Here is a 23212-nt window from a genome sequence, read left to right as displayed (position 1 = left end):
CGGCGCCCCAACCCCCTGATGGGCCCTGCTCTGTGCATGACAGGGGGGAGCGCCTCAACCCCCTGATGGGCCCTGCTCTGTGCGTGACAGGGGGGAGCTCCCAACCCCCTGATCGGCCTTGCTCTGTGCGTGACAGGGGGTGGCACCGCAACCTCCCCATCGACCCTGCATTGAGTGTGACAGGGGGTGGTGCCCCAACCCCCCAATCGACCCTACCCTGAGCGTGACTAGGGGTGGCATCGCAACCTCCCGATCGGTCCTGCTCTGTGCATGACAGGGGGCAGCGCCCCAACTCCCCAATCGGCCCTGCTCTGACCCCGACCAGGGGCTGCACCTAGGGATTGGGCCTGCCCTCTGCCACCTGGGAGCAGGCCTAAGCCAGCAGGTCATTATCTCCCGAGGGGTCCCAGACTGCGAGAGGGCACAGGCCAGGCTGAGGGAGCCCCCTCCCCACCGAGTGCACAAATTTTTGTGCACCAAGCCTCTAGTCTATATATATAAAAGGCTAAGATGCAAAGTGTCCCCTCGGGAGTTTGACCGGGAGTTTGATCACTTCCTATGACATGCACTAACCACCAGAGGGGCACTGCGGAACGAAGGAAGGCCCTGACCAGCAGCCAGAAGGCCCCAATCGGCCCTGATCATCTGCCAGGCCTAGGGACCCTTCCCTTCATAAATTTCGTGCACCAGGCCTCTAGTTTGTATATAACAGAAGAGAAAACTAAGGTATAATCTGCCCAAAGTTACCCAACAATTGGGTGCCACATCTTGGCTTTATCTCAGGTTATTTGACTTCAGAGCTCCAAGCTTTTAAACCGCTATGCTGTTTTGCCTCTCATCTTGAAAATGTTAATAGTAACTGTAAAAAAAATGAATGAGTTAAATGGAAAACACCGAATTAGCTCTCTGAAGGTCAGCATTTATAGTTCATTTTGTTACCATAATTCCTTCACTACTACTTATTTAAAATTATCAGATACTTTCAGGGGGGAGGGGGCCCTATGGGGGAAAAAGAAAGGGGGAACATCTGTAATACTTTCAACAACAAAAATAAATTTTTTAAAAATAAGTCATGTAACTTTTCTCAGTTCTGGTAAAAGAACCAAAACATTTAGTTACTTTCAGTTTACTTGGAAATTCTGTAGCCAATTTAAGAGTAATTTAGAAGTCAGCTTAAACAGCATTATTCAAGATAGTAGTAAATTTTAAGCTTCAGCCTATCAGAAATAGAATGCTATTAGTGTGTAAAACATAAAAGAATGAAATGAAAGTTAAGCTAACTATGCATGAAATTGTAGCCACTAAAGAAATTTCACAGTTGTTAAAATAGCTGCACTTTTTTGTATTGTCTGTAGTATCAATACATGAACTAATTTCTTCAAAGGAAACAAAATATAAATGTCTTCAACAGATTATTCTAATTACAATATAAAAACATTCTCAAAGAAGCTTTTTTTAATTATCTAAATAATGTTTGGCAACAGTTCAAATTCAGTTTAAAAATCACTAAGGCTCCTGAGTAGCAACAATAGTAAATAATGACACAAATATTTACTTAAGAATAGCCACTAACATTCATTAAGTGCTTATTATATGAAAGTGCTGTTCTAAGCACTCTATATAAATTAATTTATATAATCCTTATGACAACTCTGTAAGGTAAGTACCATTATTATTCCCATTTCATAGTTGAGTCTGAGCACAGAGATCTTACCTAATGTCATACAGCTTATAAGTGGCTATAAAGATATGTACTACCATATATTTGTGTAACAAGTTTTAAAGTTTGTTTTGTGTAGTTATTTAATTGAACTGAAAATATTATTTAAATATTTTATGTTTTTTAAGTGTAACATTTAATCTGGCTTTTTTTAAAATATATTTTTATTGATTTCAGAAAGAAGGGGAGAGGGAGAGTAAGATAGAAACATCAATGATGAGAGAAAATCATCGATTGGCTGCCTCCTACACACCCCACATTGGAGATTGAGCCCACAATCCAGGCATGTTCCCTTGACCGGAATTGAACCCAGGACCCTTCAGTTCACAGGCAGATGCTCTATCCACTAAGCCAAACCAGCTAGGGTCATCTGGCTTTAATATGAACAGTAAATGTAGTCAATTTTTTTAGGTATTTACAAATTAGGACCAGCTTCTATCCAAGCATATTGAAACATTCTGCCACATTTGCATACTATATTTAAAAAGGACATACGCCCTTAAATTAATTCATTATTTATCCTCGGGTTATTTTACAACTACATTTTCTAGACATGCCTACCTCAGAGTCAAAATAAACTTTCCATTTATACACTAAATATATCTTCTTAGTATAGGCTCTGAGAATGTCAAAATAAGACAGTAGTCATGGTACTTGAAAAGTAGAAGAAATAGGGAAATGGACTACTAGAATGTAGTTAGCAGCATATTCTCTTAGGCTAAAACCTAATATCCAGTGTTATAAAGGTAACCACTAAAAGAATCAGAAATAAAAGTTGGAAGAATGGAGGAATCAATAAATCTCTTAAAGTTGATATATTGAGAACTATAGATATAACCATGTTAATCATTATGGAAGTGACCAACAAAAGAATTAAAAATAAACTGTTTAAAATTTATTAAGTGGGGGATGGGAGGCAGACGAAAAATAAGAATTCAGTGAGATGTGTACTGTAAACAAAGAAGATTCATGTGCTATGAAAACACACAGAAGGTCCCTGGCTAGTGTGGCTCAGTTGGTTGGAGCGTCCTCCCTTATACCAGAAAGTGGCGGGTTTGGTTCCAGTTGGGGCACATACCTGGGCTGCTGGTTTTATCCCTGGTCAGTACAGGAGGCAACCCATCAATGTCTCTCTCCCTCTCTCTCTCTACCTCTCTCTCTCCCTCTCCTCTCTTTCTCTCTCCCTCTTCTTCCTCTCTCTCTCCCCCTTCCTCTCTTTAAAGTCAATTAAAAGAAAACATAGAAGGAAGGATATAACCATTTAACAGGTCAGGTAAATATTACCACCTGTTTATATAGAAGTTGATGCCTATGATAAGTTAGATTACAGTGGTTCTCAACCTTCCAAATGCCGAGACCCTTTAATACTGTTCCTCATGTTGTGGTGCCCTCCAACCATAAAATTATTTTCATTGCTACTTCATAACTGTAATTTTGCTACTGTTATGAATCGTAATGTAAATATCTGGTATGCAGGATGTATTTCAACGACCCCTGTGAAAGGGTTGTTCGACCCCCAAAGGGGTCGCGACCCACAGGTTGAGAACCGCTGAGTTAGAAAAATAACAGGGGAAAGATCATAAGCTCATCTCTGGCAGAAGGAAAAGTTGATGAAAAGGCAGTCATGAGAAAGATGACTATCTAAGATAAATCAGATAGGTTGATTATGATGAAAGATGGTGACTATTTTTTTTTTAATATATTTTATTGATTTTTTACAGAGAGGAAGGGATAGGGATAGTTAGAATCATCGATGAGAGAGAAACATCGATCAGCTGCCTCCTGCACACCCCCCAGTGGGGATGTGCCTGCAACCAAGGTACATGCCCTTGACCAGAATTGAACCTGGGACCTTTCAGTCTGACGCTCTTTCCACTGAGCCAAACCGGTTAGGGCAAGATGGTGACTATTAAGTAGGGCTTATGTACCTTGCTCAATAAATTTGAACTCTATCCTATAGGCAGGGGAGAAAATTAAAGAATTTTAAAAACAATGGACTGGCATCAGATTCAGAATTTAATAACTTTATTTGTTGGTGTAAACCATAGTTGATAGGGCAGAGGGGAATACTGTTGCTGGAAAAATAACATATAGCAGGATATAGGGGCTTAAGCCAACATTGGTAGTAAAGATAGAGAAGGGACAGTTCTAAAAAAGATTTAAGCAAAAAATAAAACTTAAAGGATTTATTTACTTAACTGGATTGGAGGGGGAAGGGATGAGTGAGAATGCTTCCCAGTGTTCTTACTTGAGAAACCTATCACCCCAACATAAGAAAGCTATAATGGACTTCAACTAATTACAAGGTAGCCCCTTAAGGCAGTGATGGATAGGAGAGGGGACAGCAACAGAGGGTAACATTTTTTTTAATTCTTTATTGTTTAAAGTATTACATGTTTCCTTTTTCCCCCATTGATGTTTCCCTGGCCACCCCCACGCCCCAGCACATTCCCTCACCCCCCTGCTGTCTGTGTCCCTTGGTTATGCTCATATGCATGCATACAAGTCCTTTGGTTGATCTCTTACCCTCTCACCCCACCTCTTCCCTCATAGTCTAAACTTTTTTTTTAATGTATTTTTATTGATTTCAGAGAAGAAGGGAGAGGACGAGAGAGATAGAAACATCAATGATGAGAGAGAATCATTGATTGGCTGCCTCCTGCATGCCCCCCTACTGGGGATCGAGCCCTCAATCTGGGCATCTATCTGGAAATTTAACCGTGACCTCAACCACTGAACCACACTGGCCGGGCCAGAGGGTAACTTTTAATAAAACATACTTCTTAGCAACAAACTGCCTTTGCAGTTTACTTTTTGAAGAAATGTGTTAAAAGTTTTAATTTAGAAGGCCATGAATTCTAAAATTGATAGTATACCTGTCAAACAGTAGGTAAAAAATAAAAATGTGTGTAATGGCCTAGTCTTTTGTTTAAATTTTATATTGCTGCTCTTAAGTTTTAAATAATACTGTTAAAGGTTTTGGATTTTTATGTTCTTTTTTGTTTAATCCTCTCCTGAGGACATGTTCACTGATTCTGAGAGAGAGAGAGAGAGAGAGAGAGAGAGAGAGAAACATCCGTGTGAGAAACATTAGTCAGTTGCCTCCCCCATGCACCATGCACCCTGACTGGCCTGGGATTCAAACCCAAAACCCAGGCATGTGCCCTGGCAGGGAATCAAACCCTTGACTTTTCAGTGTACAGGACAACATTCCAACCAAATGAGCCACACTGGCCAGGGCTGTATCTATTCTTAAACTTAGAATATCTTAAGTAATTATTATCTGTAAAAATGATCATAATTGCCTCTTTTTATGACAAATTTTTCTCTCTTTTTTTTTTTTTTTTTGTTAACCGTTTAGTCAGAGTCTCTAGTCCCCAGTGACCTTTTCCTCTTTTTATTGTTTCCTTGTGGATGATGTAGACAGTGTTTTGTCTAAGTGGTTGGGAATAATCAGTGTTGGGAACATTTTTAATTTTTTTTTTTTTTAAGAGAGAGAATGACAGAGAGAGAAACATCAATTTGTTGTTCCATTTATTTTGTGAATTCATTGGTTGCTTCTCATATGTGCCCTGACCAGGGGTCAAATCTGCAACCTTGGTGTATCAGGACAACGAATGCTCTAACCAAATGAGCTACCCATGAGGGTCAATTTTTTCAGTAATGGAGTGGTGATAGTAACACTAACACAAATGTGTTCTCTTTTGAAAAGCAGCTTTTGCTACCATATATAGAACCTTCATGTTCCGTTGATGAGGCTGTTGAAAGTTGGATGTTGAACCATATTTTGTCTGGATCTCAGTTTTTCAAATTAACAGGAAATAGGTTGTATATTTTTAAAAAACACTTAGGAGCAAAAAAAAAAAAACATTGAATTTTTATGATTGAATACTTCATACTAAATAGTATGCCATTTTCTAAAATATTTTTACTTATTATGAAGAGGCCTGGTGGTTTTATTAAAAACTATTTACTATGGCCCTGACTGGTTTGGCTCAGTGTATAGAGTGTCGGCCTGCGGACTGAAAGGTCCCAGGTTCGATTCCAGTCAAAGGCATGTACCTTGGTTGCGGGCACATCCCCAGTGGGGGGTGTGCAAGAGGCAGCTGATCGATGTTTCTCTCTCATCGATGTTTCTGTCTATCCCTCTCCCTTCCTCTCTGTAAAAAAAATCAATAAAATATATTTTTTTAAAAAGAAAACATCAGTTTAAAAAACAAACAAACTATTTACTATGATATTTAAGCTTAGACTCATTTTTACCAAATTTTTGGATAATTTGACCTAGTGATGTTGTGTTAAGTTGTTTCCTTTCATTGTATGTTTCCTAAGCATCTGTAGAATTGAATGCATTGTTCCCAAGTGATAAAGTGGATTGTTCATACTTGCAGCTTAAGTATGTATGAAGGTATGTCTTTATCTGTGGGTGGTTTTGTTTCTAGATGAAAATCTAATCAAACATGCTCAACTCTACTGATGAAATTGTTTTAGGTGCATGTACAAATTCTATTCCATTTCGTAGAATTGAAAGAAACCTTATTCTTTTATTCCTCAGATTTTAGAGTTTGAATGTTCCAATTTAGAATGGAGTAATGTCAAAGAAAGATTTTTTTCTAATTTTATTTTATTTTTGTACATTTTCATTGAGCTTTCTTAGTGGAACAGTGATTGTATGTTTATGGAACAATTCCCCCAGTGTATTCTTACCTTCCTTAGAGCCTAATTTGAGTTAGGTAAATGTTACCTTGATTATTTTGTATAGCTTTCTCTATCTTAAGGCAGAAACTAAAGATACAAAAAGGAATAATATTTTAATAGTGTAATAGAATAAGTTTTCAACTTAAGGAACTTCCTTAGGTATCTATAATAATAAAAGCATAATATGCAAATCAAACAGCAGAACAACTGTCAGGACGACCATGCTATGACAGACTGGCGCCAGGCCAGCCAAGGCGGTGCGATGCAATTGGTCAGGGAAACCCACCATCGCCCCGCAGAGGGAGGCCCAGGCCACCGGCCAGCAGGGCAATCAATCGAGGAGGAAGGGTGGGGGGGTGGCAGCAGACACCGGCAGCACCAGGCCAAGGAAGCCCAGGTGCCAGCAGCCAGAGGGAAGCCCGGGTCCTGGGTGCCAGAGGGAAGCCTGGGTGCCAATACCCGGAGAGAAGCTGGTGCCAGCAGCCGGGGGAAGGAAGGCCTACCCTTGAACGAATTTCGTGCATTGGGCCTCTAGTAGTGATACATTGCTTTATTTTGTTTTTTGAGTTGAATAGATTTTTTTTTTTTTTTTTTTGAGAGAGAGAGAGCAGTAGACAGCACCTAAAAATGAATCTCAGGGGTATAATATAGAATTCTACTTTCCAACTTGGTTTGCTAAAAGGTAAAACTTAAATATATTTGCCAAATCCTCAATATTCATTCATTATTCCTATGTAAGAATGTCCTTAGAGTATTTATGGAAGTGTCAACAGATACACCATTTGCCTTACATATCTGCTGCTTCAGTGCCTTAAAGTGAAATCCTGACAAATGCTTGCTATTAGATCACAAAAGAATTATTACCCTAATCATTTGTCCATGTGTAATTATAGCATATTGTTTCTAGCACTCCAGGCATTTTTTAAAATATCAGAAAATATGGAATGATTTGATGATGAATAATGAATTAAAACTTAAAACATCATCAAAAAAAAAAAAAAAAAACAACTTAAAACATCAGTAGATCACTAACCATGTGGCTTTAGTGAAAACATTTTCCCTGAAAATTAACTGGCCAAATTTTGCTAAAAATCTGCATGTTTGAAAGGAGTAATATTGATTTTGAGAAATTACACTGAATAAAATTAATGTTTGAAGGGTGGCTCACTTATATATTTGAGTGTAACATAATTGTCTTTCATTTAAGTCTAACTTTATACTCAGCTTTTATCATGTTAGAGTTATATTTCCTTATTTTTAAATTCCTACATTTTATTCAAAGGCAAGCCTTCAGTAGACCTATAAAATAGTTACTCCTCAAATCTGAATTCTATTCAGCAGTTAAAATTTTCCTTTTGTTTCACCTACTAGAGCATTTTCTTCATATTGCAACTTAATATTCCAACTGTTTGCAGTTTTTTCTAATCATCCTATTGAGTTTCAGTAATACTAAAGTTTTGCCTTTAAATAAAAGAGGATTTCGAAAATAAGAATGGCCACAAGCAATACTTCATAAAGGAAAACAGAATAGTGCAACATTTGTCTTGCTTAGTCAATCCTTACCTGATTTACCTTTTAGAATTTGTTTAGTTTGTTGAGCAAAAGCCTACTGTTTGATTGTTTTGTAATTTTTGCCTCATTAATAGTTGGCTATAGTTCAAGGCAATGATTCTACTCTCATCCCTGGCTGCCCATTGTAATCACTTGGGTAGTTTTTAAAGTAGTAACAAGAATTAAAATACTGATGCCTGGATCTCACCAACAAATATACTAACTTAATTGGACTGGGGTAGGTTCCAGGGATCAGTAATTTTCAAAATCTTTCCAACTAATTCAAGTGTACAGTCAAGGTTGAAAACACTGCTCTAACATAATTTGAATTTGAAAGCTTGAGAAATTTTTGGAGTGGCCATTCTGATTACAGAAGAATAATGAATGATATCCCTGAATAGTCCCAGAACAGAAAAAACTATTAACTATGAAAATGGTTAAGCTTAACCATCAGTATCAAAGTATTATAATAGCTGTTGTTACTTATTGAGCATCTAAAAAATCCAGGATTTTTGCTTTTTTATTAACTCCTTATAACCACTCCAGCAGATAGTGAATATATTTTGTTCAAACAGTAAACTGAAGCTCAGAGAGAGTGACTCATCCAAGGGGACATGCTTGTAAATGGTGGAGCCAGAATTGGACTATATACACATTTGATTTTATAACTTGAGATCTTTTCACTGTACTGATAAAAGATAAACCTGGGGCATATTAAAATTTGTAATAGTTTGAGCAGAAATCAACTCAAATCTAGCAGCATCAGATAGAAATGGTTAGAAGCATCCCACCAACAGAAGTTAGGGGCAAGACTTTTATTATAGAAAAATGCAGAAGCAAAGCAAGGAAATTATTTGATTGACTATAGTTTAAGCAGTTGCCTTATTTGGGAAAGACTAGTTGGTGTATCTGATTGTCTTAGGTTTTGATTTCTTAATTTCGAAGCATTTTACAGGCTTAGGTTTTGGTTTGCTTACATAGGCTGCTAATGCCTTAGAATCAACCCAGTCTAATGGCCTCCTTGTTTAATGTAACAGTACCATGCTATATGAAAATTTTGATATTTAGTTTAACTTAGTTTATTTCATGATTTTCTTACTGTCATGTTTCTTTAGAGTCACGGATATCATCACCAATACAAATATATTAAACTAGAGGCCCGGTGCATGAAATTTGTGCACGGGAGGCAGGGGTCCCCTCAGCCCAGCCTGCACCCTCTCCAATCTGGGACCCCTTGGGGGTTTTCCAGCTGTCGGTTTAGGCCTGATCCTGGACATCCCTCTCACACTCCTGGACCGCTGGCTCCTAATCACTCGCCTGCCTGCCTGGTTGCCTCTTACTGTCCTCCTCCCCCCTCCCCCCCCCCCCGCCAGCCTGATTGCCCCTCACTGCCTCTGTGTGCCAGCCTGATCGTCCCTAACTGCCCCCCCCCCCCCCCCCCCCGCCGGCCTGGTCACTCCTAACTGCCCCCCGCTGCCAGCCTGGTTGCCCCTAACTGCTTACCCCCCTCCCCCCCCCCCCCCCCCGCCGATCTAGTCACCCCCAACTGCCCCCCCTGCCAGCCTGGTCGCCCCTCATGGCACCCCCAGCCAGCCTGGTTGCCCCACGCAGCCTGCTTGTTCAGTCGTTTGGTCGTCCCTCACTAACCCCCCCTGCCGGCCTGGCCATAGGGAGCCATCTTGTGAGGGTGTGAGGGTTAATTTGCATATTGCCTCTTTATTATACAGGACTAGAGGCCCAGTGCACGAATTCATGCACCTGTGGTATCGAGCCAAAACCGGCTCTCTGACATCCCCCGAGGGGTCCTGGATTGCGAGAGGGCGCAGGCCAGGCCGAGGGACCCCACTGGTGCACGATTGGGGCTGAGAGAGATGCGGGAGGTTGGCCAGCCGGGGAGGGACCACAGGAGGGCCCCAGGGCATGTCCAGCCCATCTCACTCAGTCCCAATCAGCCAGACCCCAGCAGCAAGCTAACCTACCTGTGAGAAAGTCTGCCCCCTGGTGGTCAGTGCATGTCAGAGCAACTGGTTGACCAGTCAATTTTCTGCCCCCTGGTGGTCAGTGCACGTCATAGCGAGCGGTTGAGCAGCCTTAGCATATCATTAGCATATTACACTTTGATTGGTTGAACGGCCAACTGGTCGTTAGATGCTTAGTGTTGGAAAGTAGTAGAATATTTCTGACTTGGACCAGTTATATAGATTTGTGTTGGCTGTGTGATGGCGGCAGTAAAAATTAATTCAGGAAATGTACATAATTCACAAGTGTTCCCTTTGTTTAGTGTTGTGAATTAACTTATTTTGGAATCTAGCAATATGAGAAATAGCATAGGCCATTTTTTTGTCTTGCTGTTAATCTGAACTATTTTGTAGCAGCACAGTTAGACTTTACTTACAGCAAAGTTACCACCACAAAATAAAGATTTTCTTGGTTTTTTCCTGTACATGAAAACTTCATTATAAGCTCTTACTGGAGGAGGAGTTATTATATAGTTTAAGAATAATAAAAATCACTTATTTTTAAGTGAGTGAAAATTAATACATATAAAAATCCTGTTACAAATTAGATAAATGAATCATAGAGCTGAAATAGTTAGATATTTCTACTTACAACCTAGAGGATTCTATTAGTTCAGGAAAACCTAGCAATTGCAAGTAAAATGGAAATAGATATAGACTCCAAAAGGAAAAATTGTGACTTGGGTATCATTTTTGTATTTTTCTAAAGGTGTCTGTGTAGTTCCATTTAAATTATTTGGCTAGTACTATAGAGCCCAATGAACTAATAACCTATAGTGCCTAGGGTTAGATTTTCTATACAAATAAGGCTTCTCTAATGCATATAGAAAAGAGGCCCACCAACTTGCTATAAAAAATATAAGCTTTCTATATAAGAGTTTTATAACTTGCTTTGATTTATCTTCTGTTGGTATTTTTGCATAAATGTTTGAAGCTAAGCATTTTTGTATCCCAGTGATGTTACTTAAAAAGGTAAAAATGAGTTGTGGCTGGTATGGCTCAGTTAGTTGGGTGTTGTCCCATGCACTGGAAGGTCTCAGGTTTAGTTCCCAGTCAGGGCACATTCCTAGGTTTTGGGTTCAATCCCCAGTCGGGACATGTATGAGAGGCAACCAGTCAATGTATCTCTCTCATATCGATGTTTTTCTCTCCCCCTCCCAGCCTCCCTCTCCCTCCCTAAAGTTTTTTTTTTTTTTTTTTCTTTTCAAAACAGGTAAAAATGATAAGGGTGAAAGTCAAGGAATTGAAAGTTTTAACCTTTTATACTCCTTTCATACTTTATGCCCTTGAGAATTCCTATTATACATAGCTTGTATTTTCTTTTGTGTGAATTTGTGTGATGTCAAAGATGCCTATGAGTACTTTATAGGGCATTGAAAATTTACCATAATTTGTAGTTAATTTATTTATCATTCTGAAAAACAAATGTTTTCCTATGAACACTACAAATTCATAAGTGAAATGCCAACTTAGCATCACAAATTAAATTTTTTAGTACTTGACTTGAATAATGTTATGCAGCTTTGAGTTACATTTTCTTTTTGTTTATCCTAGACTGTAACTAAGCATAGTCTACAAAGTGTATCAAAGGAACTTGAAATATTTTGAAAGTTACATGATGAAAAAAGAAACGTTTAATTCTGTTATATGAATAATTCCATTCAGCACACATACATTGAGCAGCTTTGTGTCCAGGTCTGGGGGAATTATGATAAATAAGACATTTCCTGTCCACAGTGAAGTAATAGACTATTTATAGTTCATTATGATGAGAACAAGAACTATGTGAAAAGTCCCCAATTGAGATAGAAGACCAATGATAATTTTCCAGAAGGTCACATCTGAGCTGCTATTCATTAGAGATTGTATGTCTAGTATTTGTAATTAATCAGTTGGTATTTTATGACGCAGAGAAGTGCTTTCCATGAATGGGTTACAGGTATTCTAGGATACTGAGTCCTTTAGCCCGTAGACAACCAAATGGGGAGGAACTAAGTGAGCAGAAACCCCAGCTATAACAGCCTCCTCCTTTTATCCCAATCTCCATAAGGATGTTGCCATTTTCCCGTGCGATGATATGAAGACTATTGGGAAATAGTGGTGTAGAGAAATGCTGTTATATAAAGTAATGGCATCTCTACTAGAGATTACAAGAGGTCACAAACTTGCAAATAAAAGATAAATCTAGCCGGAACCAGTTTGGCTCAGTGGATAGAGCGTCGGACTGTGGACTGAAAGGTCCCAGGTTCGATTCCGGTCAAGGGCATGTACCTGGGTTGCGGGCACATCCCCAGTAGGAGGTGTGCAGGAGGCAGCTGATCGATGTTTCTCTCTCATCGATGTTTCTAACTCTCTATCCCTCTCCCTTCCTCTCTGTAAAAAAAATCAATAAAATATTTTTTTAAAAAAAAAGATAAATCTAATAACCAAATTTTAAAATGGCTAATTTTTTTCTTTTCCTAAATTAATTCTGATAAAATACTAGGACACACAACAAAATTCACCATTTTTAAGTGTACAATTCAGTGACATTAAGTCCCTTCGCGTTGTTGTGCAATATCTTCACTATCTATCAACAGGACTTTTTCATCTTCCCAAACTGAAACTCTATACTCATCAAACAGTAACCCCCTCCACTTTGTTCTTCCCTCCCCCAGTCCCTGGCAACCACTATTCTACTTTCTGTCTCTGAATTTGACTAAGTACCTCATAGAAGTGGAATCACCCATATAGTATGTGGTATCTCATTGTGATTTTGATCTGCATTTCTCTAATGATTAGTGATTAGTTGAACATCTTCTTATGAACTTTTTGGTAATATGGCCTGACATTTTTAAAGATATTTGTGGGTGGGGAGTCTTGTCTAATCAAGATTCACCAAATCTTACTCAAAAGCAACTTATTTTATAGAATTTGGTCAGCCTAATCTTACATTTTTGCTGCTACAAAGAATCTTAGAGATCCTCAGAGTTTTTAATCTGAGATCCATCAGTGATTCCAGAGAGTCCATGAATAGCATGAATTTAAAACATAATTTAATCAGATTCTCAAAATTATTTTAGACCCTTAAAAATCTTTTTTTTTTAAAATTTTTTAAATATATTTCCTTATTGATTTCAGAGAGGAAGGAAGAGGGAGAGAGAGAGAGAAACATCAATGATGAGAGAGAATCATTGATCGGCTGCCCCCTGCATGCCCCCTACTGGGAATCAAGCCCGCAACCCAGGCATGTGCCCTTGGCCAGAATCTAACCTGGGACCCTCTAGTCTGCAGGCCGACGCTCTATCCACTGAGCCAAACCGGCTAGGGCTAGACCCTTAAAAATCTTAAGAACCACTGATATAGCCCAGAAACACCAAAATGTGGAAAAGCCACTATATTTCTGGTAGGTAGAATTAGCATAATTTTTAAATTTCTACTCTGCTTTTCTATATTTTTCAAAGTACCAAAAATAACCATGCAAAGTTTACATGATTCATGCTATTTTAGAATTTAAAAGGTAAAATCCATCTTTAGCTGGTGAGTGTACAATTTTAAAAAAAGTCTAAAATGCTAAGAAAACATAAAATGATTATAACGTTTTCTTTTTCTTTATTGTCTAAAGCAGTGGTCAGCAAACTCATTAGTCAACAGAGCCAAATATCAACAGTACAATTGAAATTTCTTTTGAGAGCCAAATTTTTAAACTTAAACTATATAGGTAGGTACATTGTTATTAACTTAATTAGGGTACTCCTAAGCTGGCCTTTGCTAAAAATGTCCTCAATCTGAGGGGTCAGCCTCAGCGAACATACCCTCACTTCTTCAAAATAGACTCACCCAGGCCGAAAACCGACTTCTGCGCATGGGCCAGTAAGTTTCACTTTCTGTATGTGCTCGCCCGCACGTGGTATTTTGTGGAAGAGCCACACTCGGGGGACCAAAGAGCCACATGTGGCTCTCAAGCCATGGTTTGCCGACCACTGGTCTAAAGTTTTACATGTCTCCTTTTTACCCAATTGATCCCACCCCGCCCCCCAGCCATTCCCACCCCAGGCAAGTGTCCCCCCCCCCCCCCCCAGTATCTGTGTCCATTGGTTATGCTAATGTGCATGCATACAAGTCCTTTGGTTGCTCTCTAACCCCCCTCCCTCCCCTACCATTTGTCTCTGGATCTATTCTGTTCATCAAATTATGTTGATCATTATATCCCACATATGAGTGAGATCATGTGATATTTATCTTTCACTGACTGGCTTATTTCACTTAGCATAATGCTGATTATAGCATTTTCTTATCACTGCCTGCCTTCTCTCAGAATCACAGCATTCCCAAGTCCCTACAAAAAGAATTGCTCTACGGCTACAAAAATAAAAATAAATAAATAAATGATGTTTATCATTGAATCCATTTCAACTGAGTTAATTGAAATAAAATATTTGTGTGTGAGCTTTTTATAATGAGCTTTTACGATAAAGAGAGTGCAGGTTCTATAGCTTTCTGCAATATTTACCACTGAATTTATGTCAACTTAAATTCCTGAAGGGAAAATATTTACATTTTTTTATAATGAGATTTTACTGATTTTCCTATAGTATCTTTACATAGAACATACTGTATTTACATTTTAAAGGTATGTGTTTTTGTTTTCTTTAAATTTAACACAATGATCACTTAATTTTAAAAGCAACCACAATGTATTCTCATTAAGTATTTATGTGGATAGATGGATACATGCCTATGTTCAATTTAGCATCCTAAAAAACTGTAGGAAATCTTTTGAGATTATGTGAAGAACTTTCTAGGACATTTTACTATTCAAATTCATTGTCAAGTCTCCATATCTTCTTCTCTTTTTGGCTAGGTTTATAATACTCCAAGTAGAACTTAAACTACTACCATTTAATATCTTGGGCCTCTGTTTCCTTTTCTGTTGAACTGGAACTAGATAGTTCTATCCAACTTTAACATTTGTATGATCTATATATCTGCTTAACTGTTATATTTATTTTAGAACTACATTTTAAAATTTATAGCAGTTTTTAAAAATTTTTTTTTCTTTTGCAGCTATATGCAGGAGCTATTCTTGAAGTCTGTGGATGAAAATTGGGGAGGTTCCCACAAGTCCAAGGTATGTAAAATCAACTCTAGTAAATTCTCAGTTTAATAACTTAAAAACAGCATTTCACAAGAATAATTTTATTAAATACTAGAGGCCCGGTGCACAAAATCCGTGCGGGGGGGAGGGGTGTCCCTCAGTCAAGCCTGCACCCTCTCCAATCAGGGGACCCCCTCGGGGGATGTCCGGCAGTCGGACATCCCTCTCACAATCCAGGACTGCTGGCTCCTAACTACTCGCCTGCCTGCCTGCCTGATTGCCCCTAACCACTTCTGCCTGCCAGCCTGATCGCCCCCAACTCCCCTCCCCTGCTGGCCCGATTGCCCCCAACTGCCCTCCCCTGCCAGCCTGATCACCCACAACTGCCCTCCCCTGCTGGCCATCTTGTGATGACGTGGGGGGGTCACACAAGGGCGCAAGGGCCACCTAGGCTTTTATTAGTATAGATTATCACAAATAGTAACTTTTAGGATGATACTTTCTCAATAGCTTGTGAATTTCTTCCACGATTTTTTTCATAAAGGTAGAGTTGTATAGTAATTGTTGAATACCAGGTTACTTTAAGCAAGCATAATATATGAAATTTAGATTTAAATACAAGACATGATGACGTGGTTATTTTTTTCAAAGGAGTCTTTCGTTTACGAAGTATAAATTTTACAAGAACTTTTTTCTTACCAGATGTAAATGTCATCCCTTTAAATAGCATTTCATTGGAGTATATTTTAAATGTAAATTGATTTATGTAAAACTCCTAAGGAACAATTACATTAGTGAGACTAGACCTGTCCTAAATGACAAATTGTCGAGAATAGAATTAATTACCATAAAACCTGAGGTGCAGAAGAGACGAAGTGATACATGCTTTATGTGTCCGCAGGAAATTTTAAGGGGAAATATATGAAAGGATAATTATAAAAGTGTATTTATTCTTTTGGTTGAATAAGCAAACCATAATGGAGCTTTGCAGTTCCAAAAATACTTGGGCTAAGGCTTTTTCTATTCTGTTCCTGTGTCACTTGAAAATCAGTTTTATGAAACAATTTTTCTGAGGTATCAATCAGTATGGTTGTTGGTACCAGTACAGTGCCAACAGGAATCCCAATTTGGGGTGCAGTGAAGAAGAAAACTTTGTTCAGAGCAAACAACTCAATTGTGATACAGACAGCTCTGCTCCACTCTGCCCTTCTCTGCTCCACTCCACTCTATCTGCTCTGCTCCAGCAAAAGGTTTTTAGTGTTTCAGCTCCATCCAAGGATATAGTCTTTGTTCTCTGAGCCAAAGGGGAGCTGACTTATAGGGAGAGAAGTGCCTGCCTCTAGTGCCTGATTGGTCCATATTCATGCAAATGAGGACTCTAAGTCCTCACGTTTGATTGGTCCAAAAGGCACTGTGCTGGTTGGTCAGAATGGAACCACTCTGGTCAGTGAAGATGCTGATGGAGCTATATCTGAATAGCTCTGATTGGACAGGGAAAGTCTCAGTCCTATTGGTTAAAATAGGATTACAGGAACTCCTTTATAAGGGTTGGCTCAGTGAACGGGAAAACTGCAAGCAGGCAGTTCAGGCAGGCAGCTTAGTGCAGGCTTCTCCCTTAAGCCTGATTTGCATGAGAGGCTTGTTTAGAAATGGCAGCTAGGTTCTGTTTTTAAATTTGAGCCCCGTTCACCACCTAGTGCCATGTGTATGTAGTAAGTACTCAAATATCTGTTAAATGGTTAATTTACTGCCTGTAAAATGTGATTTGCCACTACAGCAAATCTCTTCATTCAAAATTAGAAGGCTTATGAATCTATGCTTAGAGAACAGAGAAGAGAACTGATGAAAATAGTCATTTAGTGACTCTCCTTAATATTTCTTTTAAATTTATTCATGCATTTCAGCCTGTTAAAAATCTATTCAATGAATGAAAGTTATTACATGTGTGAGGCTCTGTTATAGATGGATACAGCAGATATAAGAATAATCCTTTTCTCCAGAGAGGTTTCTTATATAGTAGGGAACATACTGTGGGTTTAATGGTGTTTTGCACAGCTGTGCATATAGTCAGAGGGATAATGAAAATGCAATAGCATTTCATAATGTCAGTTTTGCTTGTGGATTCAGGAGTCTGCAGAGTATTTGGACAAATCCTAAAGGATAAAATTAGGTATTATAATAAGCTAGGATAACATAATCAGTTTTATTTTGAACTAAATTTTGTAGGGGAAATTTAGATAGGATATAAACTATATTCCCACAAGTCCTCAAAACCTTAAAAAAAAAAAAGAAAACCCATTTATTAATCTTTGTGTGTTCTAAAAGCAAGTATATAAAAACTTTCATAATGGAACATGTAAATAATGCTATTGCTAGTTAATTCTAAGTTTAAAAAATAAGTTCTGAAAGAATGATGTAAATGGTAATAGAACTGGTATTATGAACTATCAGATATCTAAGTGAAACATCTCATTTGTTTTTATTTTAGAAAGATTATTCCAAATTTTTTAACTTATACTATTAGACATAATCATTACTTAAAATATTGGTAAAATGTAGATGAAAAAAAAACCCCAAAAGGAAAATTATCCATTTAAAACTTCCCCAAACCGTGTACTTTAGATATGACCCCCCCATTAAAATAATAGTAAGCAGCATTTTTTGTTATATTTATTGTGCTAAGTATTTTATATTTTCTCACTTAATTTTTATAAAGATTTTGCTTAGTGCTTCTGAGCTTTTTTCCTTTTATAAATGTTGCATTTTCACTATTCCTCTGACTATATTTATAGATAACTATATATAAATATGAACATAAATGTATAAAAATAATATTCATCTTTTTAAACAACCATAGGAAACAAATTGATCTATAATCTGCTTTTTATATTTGTGTTTCCTTCTATATCACTAGTATCTATATATATAGAAGGCTAATATGGGAAGTGTCCGTCCAGGTAATAATGTTGTGTAGCAATGCTCGGCTTCCTCTCCATAGCGACTAGCCTCCTTAGAATTTCTTCAGCCCACGAACACAACTTGCTTTATAGCCAGGTGCAAACATTTTACACTGTAACCAAATGTCTGTGAAGCATTTTCCCATGCCTCATCTCATTTGATCCTCACAGAAGTCCTGAGTAGGTAGATAGGAGACTCAGTGGAATCCTATTTTCTTTTCATTAGCTGGAAAACGGAGATTTAGAAAGCTTAGAAACTTGACTGAAAAGAAGTAAGAATGGTGGACCTTGAAAATGACTTGAGCTTTTCTCACTGCTCAGAATAGAGTCAAACACTGCTGCAGTTAAATATTTTACCCTTTGTTCTCCCTGTGTGATCGACAGTAATAATCTGCTTCGTGTTGATATTTACTGCTGTGTTACTGACAATTACCGGAAAGAGAAGTTAGAGTGCTTCACTGGGCTGGAAAAAGTTTAGCTAAATCAGAAAGCAGGTCTAATTAAGCAAGTTTATTCTATATATATAAAAGGCTAAGTTGACTCGCACGTGCGTGATACATATAAAGCGCTCGCTGGTGCCAATCTCACACATGTGTTTCCGTCTGTCATTGTCGGTCATGAATTTGGTTGACATTCTATTACAGAGAAAGGGCAAATAGCAATATTAAAATATTTATTCTAATTAATTTCCTTTCAATGTGCACAAATTCATGCACCAGGCCACTAGTAGATTAATGTAATTTTTAATAATTTGATGCATTTGATAGTGTAGTTCATATTAATTTAGTTAACCAATAGCCTTTACACATTTAGATTACTTCCAAATTTCCAGACTCAGTTAGCAGGAGTTTATGTAACGCTAGAGGCCCAGTGCAATCCATGCACCAGTGGGGTCCCTCAGCCTGGCCTACAGGGATCTGCGTTGCCACAGCCTGGCCTTACCCGCTAGCTTGTCAGGCTCCAGCCCACTGTTCATGTCAATCCCACTCAGCACGAATTAGTGAGGGAAGCGGCAGACAGCCAGGGAGGAGCCCGAGGCCGGGCTGAGCGCCATGTCGCTCCTGCTCATCCTGGCCCTGTTGCACCTGCCGCGGTGGCCACTCTTGGGCACGTAGGGGGAGTGTCCACGAAAAAGGCTCTCGCCGCCACAGCAGCACTCGTCAACCTGATGTCTGGCCCCGTCTGTTAGCTGAGCGGCGCTCCTGCTGTTGGAGCACACTGACCACCAGGAGGGAGCTCCTGCATTGTGTGTCTGCCCCCCAGTGATGCGTGCACACCATAGCTACCGGCCGGTCGGCTGGTCACTTAGGCTTTATAACATATCTTTGCATCATCATGTAATTATATCTTTAGAGTAAAGAAACTCCTAGAAGGGGTCTTGCAGATTTAAAGGGTATGTACATTTTAAGACTTTTAATTCATTTGGCTAAATACCTTTCAGGAAGGATGTGTCCATTCATATTTTTCCCACAGCTAATCCCCAGCAAAATTCTTCTCTCTAAACTTAAATTTTCTTTTTCATTTTTGTCGCTCTGAATGAAGATATCTCATTGTTTTATTTGGCACTTATTTGATTATTAGGCTGGACATTTGTTTCAAATGTTTGTTGACCATCTACCTATTTGCACATGACATATTCCTGTCCTTAGTTCATTTCTCTGCCTAGTATTTTTTTTAATAATTTACAACAGCACTTTTATAAATTATATGTTAGAGATGATTTTTCTACCATGTGTTTCACTTTTTATTTTGTTAATGGTGTTGTTTTGCTGTCTTGAAATTTCCACTTTTATGTAGGCATATCTATAGAACATCTCTTTTAATGTCATGCTTAGGAGAAGAATTTTGTATTCCATATTCAAGTTGTCTGTATTAAATTCTGTGGTAGTATTCTTAACCTCTCTCTCTTTTTTTTTAACTAAATGTATTTGTTATTACTTACTTGTTCAGCTTCTTTCTTTCCCTCCAGAATGTAAACTCCTTAAGATCAGAAATGATGTCTATTTTATATAGCTTTATCTCTGTTATGCAACATGCAGTAGGTATTCCATAAATATTTGTTGAGTAAATTTAAAACGTTAATCCATCTAAATTTATTTAGATATAAGATATGATGTAGACACCCGACTATTTTTCTATGTTTTTTTTTCCTCAAATAATTTGGCAGTTTTCTTAAAAGTATGTATTGACTAATTCACTCACATACCCCAGACACAAACACCTATAATCGGTGTCTCCCTCCCTGCCTCCCTCTCTCTGATTTGATAGTTTAACTGTATTAAAAACTTCCTACAGATATTTGTATCTCTAGATTTGTTATTCTGGTATCAGTATCCTACATTAAAAAGCAATTGAACAAATTTTCCTTCCATATTTTTTCTAAATTGTGACTATCCTCACCCATTTACTCTTCTAGCTGACCTATCATTTTGTCAAGGGCTCAGAATCCCATTGGAAAATGGGGTTTTAATTAATTTAAAACAATAACACCTTAAAACATTTTCTTAATAATTTATAAGAGCACTTTTCCCATTGAAGTGTATGATATGTCTTTAGATTTTTATATCTGTTTGAATCACCTTAGTTTTTTCATATAGGATCTAATGTTTCACTTATTGAGTTTATTTCTACTTTTTGTTTTGATCTTTGTATCTTGCTTGGATTTAGAAATGAATAATTTTAATATTTTTCTTTTCTCTTAAGCTTTTGTCAGAAGTGATAAACCCAAACTATTCAAAGGACTGCAAATCAAGGTAAGGTGATTTTTTCTTTCTTTTTATTTATTCATTTATTGTTGAGAATATTACAAATGTTCCCCATATTCCCCACTTTGCCCTCTTCCACCCAGTACCCACCCCACCCTAAGCCTCCACCACATTATTGTCTGTGTCTATGAGCTATGCATATTAATCTCTTCCTGTCCTCCCCACTTCCCAAGGTAAGGTGATGTTAATGGAATCCCTTTTTTCCAGCATTAACTTATTTCTTTTTTGAAGATTGAGGTCATGTTTGTTATCACATTTAACCAGAATAAGGATTTCTCACAGGTCTTTGGGAAAATATTGGATCTAACTAGTGGGTTGGAAGTTTCAGAAATTGAACTTAATTATAAACTAATTACAATAAAATTGTTAGGTTTCTTAAACAAAAAAAAATTCAAAGTCCAATGCAGAGTTCTATCTGATAATTTGTATGCACAGCCTATTTTAGCATTGCTCTTACAGTCATTCTCTCTCGTTAATTATTAACTTATCTGCTCCCCCCATTAGATTTTAAACTCTTTTGAGAGTGAGAGAATATCATATATGCAATAAATATTTGTTATAGTCAATAATAAGCTTAAATCCCAAATAAACCAAGTTGATGCTAACAAGAATTTTTCTCTTTAGAGATAAACTATAAGTTTTTAGATTGCCCTTTTTTATGAAATTTTATTTAATTCTTTCCCAAAAGATTTCCTTTGAATCCTGTTGTGATATGTCTAAAGCTTTTTTATATTGTTATTAAATTCAGTTAAGCTGTATTCCATTGATTTTGATTTTAGTTGAGGCAAAGAAAACCTTCTAAGCAGGTAAAATGATGATATCCCTCTTTTTTTGTAGTATGTTCGTGGTTCAGACCCTGTACTAAAGCTTTTGGATGACAATGGGAACATTGCTGAAGAACTAAGCATCCTCAAATGGAACACAGACAGTGTTGAAGAATTTCTGAGTGAAAAGTTGGAACGCATATAAATTTTGATTAAATTGTGTCCTATGCTTTTATGACCTTATCAAATGTTAGAATACCTAGAAAATAATTTAGCTTTGCTTCCATCCTTTGATCAATCTTTTACTGTGAGGCAGTAAACATCTAATTAAAAGTTGAAGTGGCAGCACAGCACAGGATATCTAAGGACTTGCCAAGTTTCACAAATTCATGTTTTATAAATTTCTAGCCTCCTACATTTGTTGGTACCACTAACAGAGTGCTTTGTAATAGACTTGTGGTTAATTATGCAAATGATAGTTTGTGATAATTGGTCCAGTTTTACAAACTACAGATTTTTAAATTAGGGAGGTTAATAAGGGAGATGATTACTACTGTGCCTCATATGCTGTGTGCTTTTTGAAAGTAATGACAGTAAGCTACAAAGCAAATAAGATAGACCGAGCCTCAACAGGTTGCTTGATCCTCAGATTTTCTCATATTTTTGTATTCCCCAGCTTTCCTTTTAATAGAATCGCTATAGTATATAATGAATGAACTGCATAAAAACTTTATGGCTTTGTTATTGTGAAACAGATTCAGGATCTACTGTAAGAATGAAATATTCACAGATTTGCGTTAATGAAGACTATACAGAAAACCTTTTTCAGGATTTGTGTGGATCTGATATTTAGCAAATTCTTGTGCTTTACATTCTTACAGAAAAGTCATTTAAAGATGATTATTTGTAAGACCAAAATATAAATTAAAAGTTTCAAAAATCTGAATTTGAAATTTTCTTCTGATTTGTCCTTTCATGTTTAAAAATGATACCTTTCTCAGTATACTTTTCTTTTCATATAAGCCTTTATTTTCTTTAGCCAAAATGTAAGATGGCTGTACTGTTTAAAACTTATTTCTTATTGTGGATAATAGTGCTTCATATTTGTCTAGCAATTTTATTTTTTAAAGTGCTTTCATTTATGAACACATTTTTATCTTGCATAAGAGGTATCTCAAATTATAGAATTTTTATGGGCTGTTAAAAATGATAATGTTTCAGGAACATTTGACATCTTGCTCCCTGGCATATGTTGTCAGTTTGACTCAAACTCTTTCATAATAATTTTTTTTAATGATGACTTTTTTTTTTTTTTTTCTTAACCTCTATCTGGTGAAAGTGACTCCACTTCATAAAAAGTAGTTCGCTAAAAACAACATTCATCCAGATGACTTTAGGTCATTTCAACTGCCTACTAAAAATTGATCAAAAATCCTATTCTGTCAGTTTAATATCAGGTTAAATTCTTATAATCTGGAAACTTGCTTAATTTTTTATTTTGAATTAAACCATCTTACTGAAGGATATTTGGAAGTCCTTAAAGACAACTCTACTAGAAAATGTTTATAAAATGTTTATTTTTAATTGAGAATAGTTATTAATCTTTACTAGCATTTTTGTGTCATGTTATATTTAAAATTAAGAAGTATGTCTTTAAAGCCA

General features: G+C 37.3%; 1 protein-coding gene across 1 annotated transcript in view; it reads left to right on the top strand.

Moving 5' to 3' along the window:
- SELENOF (selenoprotein F) overlaps window positions 1–22496 on the top strand; it is a 36010-nt gene extending 13514 nt beyond the window's left edge. The window contains exons 3-5 of the mRNA XM_070405515.1: window positions 15034–15097; window positions 20725–20774; window positions 21624–22496. Of these exons, the coding sequence (XP_070261616.1) occupies window positions 15034–15097; window positions 20725–20774; window positions 21624–21755 (246 nt within the window). The 3' untranslated portion in view covers window positions 21756–22496. The remainder of the gene's footprint in view (window positions 1–15033; window positions 15098–20724; window positions 20775–21623) is intronic.
- The last annotated feature ends 716 nt before the right edge of the window (window positions 22497–23212 follow it).

Source organism: Myotis yumanensis, unplaced genomic scaffold (genome assembly GCF_028538775.1).
Source record: "Myotis yumanensis isolate MYYU_CA2020_CCGP unplaced genomic scaffold, mMyoYum1.0.hap1 SCAF_2, whole genome shotgun sequence".
NCBI lineage: Eukaryota > Metazoa > Chordata > Mammalia > Chiroptera > Vespertilionidae > Myotis > Myotis yumanensis.
This window is presented reverse-complemented; position numbering and strand designations above follow the sequence as displayed.